Source organism: Cnephaeus nilssonii, assembly GCF_951640355.1.
Source record: "Cnephaeus nilssonii genome assembly, chromosome: 14".
Lineage (NCBI taxonomy): Eukaryota > Metazoa > Chordata > Mammalia > Chiroptera > Vespertilionidae > Cnephaeus > Cnephaeus nilssonii.
Window position 1 is genome coordinate 16,727,184 of NC_137085.1, and position 7,500 is coordinate 16,734,683.

At 41.0% G+C, this 7,500-nt stretch overlaps 1 protein-coding gene across 1 annotated transcript; it reads left to right on the plus strand.

Annotated features, from left to right (window-relative positions):
* Window positions 1-3,247: 3,247 nt before the first annotated feature.
* Window positions 3,248-4,219, plus strand: LOC307111308 (olfactory receptor 1L3-like; the record flags this gene model as incomplete). The annotated part of the gene is made up of 1 exon (XM_079791092.1): window positions 3,248-4,219. One exon carries the CDS (start codon window positions 3,248-3,250, stop codon window positions 4,217-4,219), a length of 972 nt encoding a protein of 323 aa, XP_079647218.1.
* Between the last annotated feature and the right edge of the window lie 3,281 nt (window positions 4,220-7,500).

A 7,500-nucleotide genomic window follows, 5' to 3' on the forward strand; every position in this document is an offset into this window, starting at 1 on the left:
GACACACTCAAGGGGCAGACTCAGTGAGCACCAAAGCCCCACTGAAGCAAGTCCTGCCCCATAAGGGTGTCTCCAGCACAGCAGTTCTCCCATTGTAGACACAACTGGTCCTCACAGCCAACTGGCCTGGTGGTCAATTCCTCCCAGTGATACCAACAACAATCAAGGCTTAACTACAACAAGACTGTGCACATAGCCCACAAAGGGGTGCAACAAGAGTGTCAACCTCAGGTAATTAGGGAGGCTGATCCACTGGGCCCTATAGGACACCTAGCACACAAAGCCACTCTATCAACACAGGGAAGCAGCCAAAATGTGGAGACAAAGAAATATGTCACAAACAAAAGAAATGGAGGAAAGCAAACTACTGGATATAGAGTTCAAAACCATGGTTATAAGGTTACTCAAGAATCTTGTAGAAACCTCTGATAAATTTAGTGAGACCCTCAAGAATATGAAAAAGGACCAATTAGAAATTAAGCATACACTGACTGAAATAAAGAATAATATACAGAGATCCAACAGCAGACTCGAGGATCGCAAGAATCAAGTCAAAGATTTGAAATATGAAGAAACAAAAAACACCCAACTGGAAAAGCAAAAAGAAAAAAAGAATCTAAAAATATGAAGACAGTGTAAGGAGCCTCTGGGACAACTTCAAGCGTACCAACATCTGAATTATGGGGGTGCCAGAAAAAGAGAGAGAGCAAGATATTGAAAACCTATTTGAAGAAATAATGACAGAAAACTTCCCCTACTTGGTGAAAGAAATAGATTTACAAGTCCAGGAAGCGCAAAGAACCCCAAACAAGAGGACCACACCAAGACACATCATAATTAAAATGCCAAGGGCAAAAGACAAAGAGAAACTATTAAAAGCAGCAAGAGAAAAATAGTTAGTTACCTACAAGGGAGTACCTATACAACTGTCAGCTGATTTCTCAACAGAAATATTCAAAGTGATGAATAGCAAGAACCTACAACCAAGATTACTCTGTCCATCAAAGCTATCATTTAGAATTGAAGGTCAGATAAAGAGCTTCACAGATAAGAAAAAGCTAAAGGAGTTCATCACCACCAAACCAGTATTATATGAAATGCTGAAGGGTATTCTTTAAGAAGAGAAAGAAGAAGAAAAAGGTAAAGATAAAAATTATGAACAACAAAGTGACAACAAATACATATCTATCAACAAGTGAATCTAAAAATCAAGTGAATAAAAAATCTGATGAACAGAATAAACTGGTGAATATAATAGAATCAGGGGCATAGAAAGGGAGTGAACTGACAATTCTGTGGGGAGAAGGGGGTGTGGGGGTGAGGGAAGAGACTGGACAAAAATCATACACCTATGGACGAGGACAGTGGGGCAAGGTCATGGGGTGAGGTGGCAACCAGGTGGAAGGGAGCTATGGGGGGGGGGGGGGGGGAAGAGGGACAACCGTAATAATCTGAACAATAAAGATTTATTTTTTTAAAAAAGAAAGGAAGTGAAGTGAGTGAATTGTAAGATGTGATTAGAAATCAGTGACAGGAAATAGGCAATGTGCATTTGGCAGGGCATGTTGGGACCCTGATGTATGAATTCTGTGTGCTTTCATGAATTAAAAAGAGTAAAAGATCTGAAGAGGTGGCTTCCCCTAGTTGTAATAGCAAGGAATGAGGGTTGGCTAACAAGGGAAGGGAGACCTGAGGCCAGGTTCAAAGGTTACAACACACTCTTTTGTAGGAGGATAGCATCATAAAGTCATACCTACTAAACTAGCAAATGTATCTAAACTTGTGAGGAGTGGAACAGAAGGTACCCAATGCTGGGCTACACTGAGTAGTTGTCCTTCAGAGAAATTGAGACACTAAGGGGAGGTCTTATCAAAGCTTTATAAGTTCAAGAAAAAACTGGATCCTGGTGTCCTGCCTGGTACTCTGTCCTCAGTGCTACATGGGATGACATCTCCCAGGTAAGCCCCCAGAAAGGTTGGAAGAACCAGGGACAGAAAAGTATTGCCTGTTTCCAACACCTACTCCAGGCTAAGCAGATGTTGCATTATACCCAGAGTCAAGGAGAGGCATGTAGGCCACCTGAAAAGGGAGAACACTTGTAAGTTCCTCTGGCTCCTTGGAGACAACCTTGTACTAAGTTAATAGATGTTTGTTTTCTTACTCTCCCCCTCATCAAACATCAGAAACTTAGTGAGACAGTCTCAGAGGATATTCCCATGAGAGAAGCAGGGCATATGAGCATCTACACCTATGAAGGATGATAAGAATCCAAGGAAAGGAACATTTGGATTCAAGAAGCATTTGGAGATTTTAATCAGGTACCTTTCTGTATGCTGTTTCTTGGCAGAGTTTTGTCTTCTTTTTGACAAATCATTTCATGGAGCATAAAGGAAGGGAGTGGAATAAATAGAACACATTACACAAGAGCTCAATGTCCTTTCTAGGTAAGAAATCAACTTTAAGAATGCCTGTTGAGAAGTGGGAATATCTTATCTCAGAGAGACACTAAAAAAGAGAGCTAACTTATGTTCATGCTAAATGTTGATGTCTTTTGCATCTATACTCTAAGTTCAATCTGCCTTTGCCCTAGTTTACTTGTGAGGCACAGTTCCCCGATCTCAGGATATAAATTATCAGCCAAAAAGTAGGGAAATTTGAGAAAGTATTTTTTCACACAAGTTCACTCCCTTTCTCTCACTTTACCTCCCTCCATCTTTCTTTTCCCTGTAACTGTTTACATTCAATTCAATGTTCTTTAAATTACTTTCTTGTTTCCATTGTAGATATGTGGAAAGAGGCATCTTGACTTAAAATGATAGTTATTCATCAACCACAAGCTAGGTGAGATAGCTATCATGATTAGCTGGATATGGATTAGCCACTGATAATCCTTAATCTAAAGCTGAACAGAACCTGATTCAAAGCCTGCATCTGTGGGGCCTGTGATTTATCGGCCCAGAGTCAGGAGGCAGAAAAGAAAATCCAGCTCTCCAACCTATTCTCTCTCTCTTTCTTTCCTCCTTCTTCCTATCTTTTTCTTTAGATTTCTATCTCAAATATTTTAAAAGAACAAGTTAAAACACACTTTCGGCTCTGATTTTTCCATATTCAGGAAGAAAAACACTGGAGTAAATGCTCTATTAATAACAGCTCAGTATAAAAACAAGATATAAAATACACATTCTAGATTACAAGAATCATTTATTGACAGTGTTGCTTACCTTCAGGTGCATATAAGTCCACGGAAATGTGCAACCTGACAAGACTTCCTGAATTCATCCTCTTTGGACTCTCCTCTCGCCCTGAGGACCAGAAGCCACTCTTTGCCCTCTTCCTTATCATGTACCTGGTCACCTTGATGGGAAATCTGCTCATCATCTTGGCTATCCGCTCTGATCCTCAACTCCAAAACCCCATGTATTTCCTCCTGAGCATCTTGTCCTTTGCTGATATTTGCTACGCAACAGTCATAGTCCCCAAGATGTTAGTGAACTTCTTATCAGACACAAAGACCATTTTCTATGCTGAATGTCTGGCACAGATGTATTTCTTCCTGGTCTTTGGAAACATGGATAGTTATCTCCTGGCAGCTATGGCCATTGACCGCTATGTAGCCATTTGTAACCCTTTCCACTACGTCACTGTTATGAACCAAAAACGCTGTCTGTTGCTAGTGGTCTTTTCCATAGCTTTCTCCTGCCTCCACTCCCTCCTACATGTTCTCCTGGTGAATCGACTCACCTTTTGTGCATCAAATGTTATCCATCACTTCTTTTGTGATGTCAACCCTGTTCTGAAACTGGCCTGCTCTTCTACCTCTATCAATGAAGTTGTAGCCATGACAGAAGGGCTGGCCTCTGTGATGGCCCCATTTGCCTGCATCATCATTTCTTACCTAAGGATCCTCATTGCTGTCCTTAATATTCCCTCAGCTGCTGGAAAACGCAAAGCCTTCTCCACCTGCAGCTCCCATCTCACTGTGGTGACTCTGTTTTATGGGAGTATAAGCTATGTCTATTTCCAGCCATTATCAAACTATACTGTCAAGGACCGAATAGCAACGATCATATACACTGTATTGACATCAATGTTGAACCCATTTATCTACAGTTTAAGAAACAAAGACATGAAACGGAGCTTAGAGAAACTGATAAACAGGATTAAGTCTGAAATGGATAGGCTTTCTACTACAACAATCAACAAAATTCATGGACCCTAATTGCAAGGTATGGTGTGTTTGTACACACACACACACACACACACACACACACACACACACTTGCACACTAACGTGTACACACAAACACTCGCGACCAGCATCTGAGGCAAGTCTTTGGTGGAGAAACATTCTTTCATCTTTGTAGCTGCACCCTGTGGTTCTCCACCCTGTGGTCTCTGTCGTGCCATGGCAGGACAGTTCCACTCAGTTTTAGTACCTGGGCTATGATTGCAGACCTACCCCATAATATCTCTCCATTCCAGAAAATCACATTCTCTTTACTCCTTCCATATTTATTTGGAAACTTCCATATTTCTATCTACTTATGAAGTCAGCCCTGTTTGGTCACTGAATATCCAGAAAATTTTTATACATATCTATACAGAAAGTATATATGTGCAGAGATGTTTATGCATACATAACCACTCTATTCTATTTGAAACTGTTAGAATTTTTTCCAGGGGTGTGTGTGTGTGTGTGTGTCAATTTCCTATAAGACTAGAAGCTGCCCAATGTAGAGTCTGTTCCCTGATCATACCCTTTCTTTAAATTCTCCCAACAGCTGAATATCCTGGGTTCTGGTCATTAGATTCCCAACAACTGACATCAAGCACCTACTTCACTATTAGTGAGCCAGCTCTAGCTTCTACACATGTTTTGGTCTCGACTCTTCCTCTCCTTCATATGCTCAGAGTGCATCCATCATATGCTTAGAGTGCATTCATCACCTGATTCTCCCTGGGGCTACTTGCCTGTGTGCTCTCCTCTCTAGAGATAGATACATGTATTTCCAGGTGTCTTGTCTGTGTCATTTTTTTTAAGAATGAAAGATTTATTCCACGTAATCAGAAATGTTTTCTGCGGCCACTGGAGAAAAGAAAATGATATAAACTACTAGTAAGAAGATTTGTTGAGAATGCCTGATATAAAACAAGCTTCAATTTAGTTGGAGAATGAATTATATAGCAACGCAGCCAGATGAATTATATTGTTTTGTGTTGTGAAGAAAATCCGCAGTTTATTGTGATTCTGTATCATTCTCTCCTGGTGTTTGTATCTTAATAGATGGAAATGTCTAAGTCAAACAAATTAATCTTTCATGGTATTTTAGACAAGGAATAAATGGATGATCTTAAAGATTTTAAATGACAGAATAAGGAGTCTTTAAATGCCTTTGATTTTGCCTCAATCATGCCAAACCTAGGGTGAGACAGTCTGGGTGAGTATATATTGCCCAATTTCATTCCTTTGTTGCATACATGGCAAATTAGTTTTCACTTCCATACCTACTCTGATAATTTAATAAGGACTTCCTGAAATGCTGTAGTGAAAAAATCTTTTCCCTACCTCTGGGCTGAATGAAGAAGGATGAATAAAGATTGATTACAATGTATCCTATGGCCATGGGAGCAGAAAGTACTAGTACATATTAACCATTTGTTTACTATATGCATTTGCAAGTATTTTCTCCAAATAAACCATTTGCATTCAGCTTCAATGATAAAATTAGCTTTTTTTTTTACTCTCTGCATTCAGATTCTGTGCTGCTTTGCTTCCACTTTGCCAAGTTTCCTTGGGCAACTGAGTCTTAGAGTGAGATCCAAATTTTCCTGAGTTTTCTGACCACAATGCCCTCTCATAATTTCCATCACGTGGTGAGCCAGCATATACTACTGTCCCCTGGATTGCTTCCAGGACCTCCCAAAAATACCAACATCCATGGATGCTCAAGTCCCTTGTATAAAATGATGTAGTATTTGTATATAACCTATGCACGTCCTCCCTTATACTTTAAATAATCTCTAGATTACTTATAATACCTAAGGCAATGTAAATGCTATGCCAATGTTGTTATACTAGTTATACTGTTATATTAGCATTGTTTAGGGAATGACAAGAAAAAAATGTCTGTACAAGTTCAGTACAGACACAACTATTGTAAGCCTAATTACATAGTCCATGTCATCAATAGGTAACATTCATTTTTAATATTTTCTATCCACAGTTGCTTAAATCTGCTGATATAGAACCCATAGGTACAGAGGGCCAACTGTACTTTTTATCATATATTTATACTAGAGGCCCAGTGCATGATTGAATCATGCACGTGTAGGGTCCCCTACACGCTTTCGCTTTTCGCGGTGGAACTGGGTGCCTGTCCGCTGGTGCACCAGGCCTTTCAGAAGCCTCCGGATCAGCGGAGGCTTCTGAAAGGCCTGGTGCCGGAGCAGACAGGCACCCAGCTCCCCCACTTTTGATGGTCCGCGGCCACTGAGGGGGGCTGCCGTGGACACCTGGCTACCCTGCCGTTGAGAGGCGCAGCTGGGTGTCCGCGGCAGGCCCCCTCAGCGGCTGCGCCTCTCAACAGCAGGGTAGCCCCCCTCAGTGGCAGCAGATCCGTGCCTCTCAATGGCCGGATAGGCCACCCTGAGTCCCGCCCCCCAGGCTCCCACCGCCCAATCGTGGGCGTAGCGGAGTGATGGTAATTTACATGTTACTCTATTATTAGATAGGATGTGTGTGTGTGTGTGTGTGTGTGTGTGTGTGTGTGTATAAAACTCTGTGTGTGTGTGTGTGTGTGTGTGTGTGTGTGTGTGTGTGTGTGTAAAGCACGCTTCTCAGACTAGACGGTGTGATAAATGTGCCTTGGTAGTCTGTTTCTCTTTTTTATCTTTATTGTTGAGAGTATTCCAAATGTCCCCTTCTCTTTCCCCACTGCCCTCCTTTACCCAGTTCCCGCCCCACCCAAGGCCTTCACCACCCTATTGTCTGTGTCCATGGGCAATGCATATATGAATATAAATTCTTTGGTTAATCTCCCTTCCCCTACCCTTCTGAGATTCATCAGTCTGTTCCATGTTTCCATGCCTCTGGTTCTATTTTGTTCATCAGTTTATTTTATTCATTAGATTCCACATATAAGTGAGATCGTATGTTATTTTTCTCTGTCTCTGACTGATTTATGTCACTTAGCATAATAATCTCCAGATCAATTCATGCTGTCACAAATGATAATTCCTTCTTTTTTACAGCTGCAAAATATTCCACTGTGTAAATGTACCACAGCTTTTTTTATCCACTCATTTACTGATGGGCACTTGGCTGTTTCCAGATCTTAGCTATTGTAAATTATGAACATAGGGGTGCATATATTCTTTCTAATTGGTGTTTCGGGTTTTTTGGGATATACTCCTAGAAGTGGGGTCACTGAGTCAAACACCAGTTCTATTTTCAAATTTTTGAGGAAACTCCACACTGTTTTCCCTAATGGCTGTACTAGT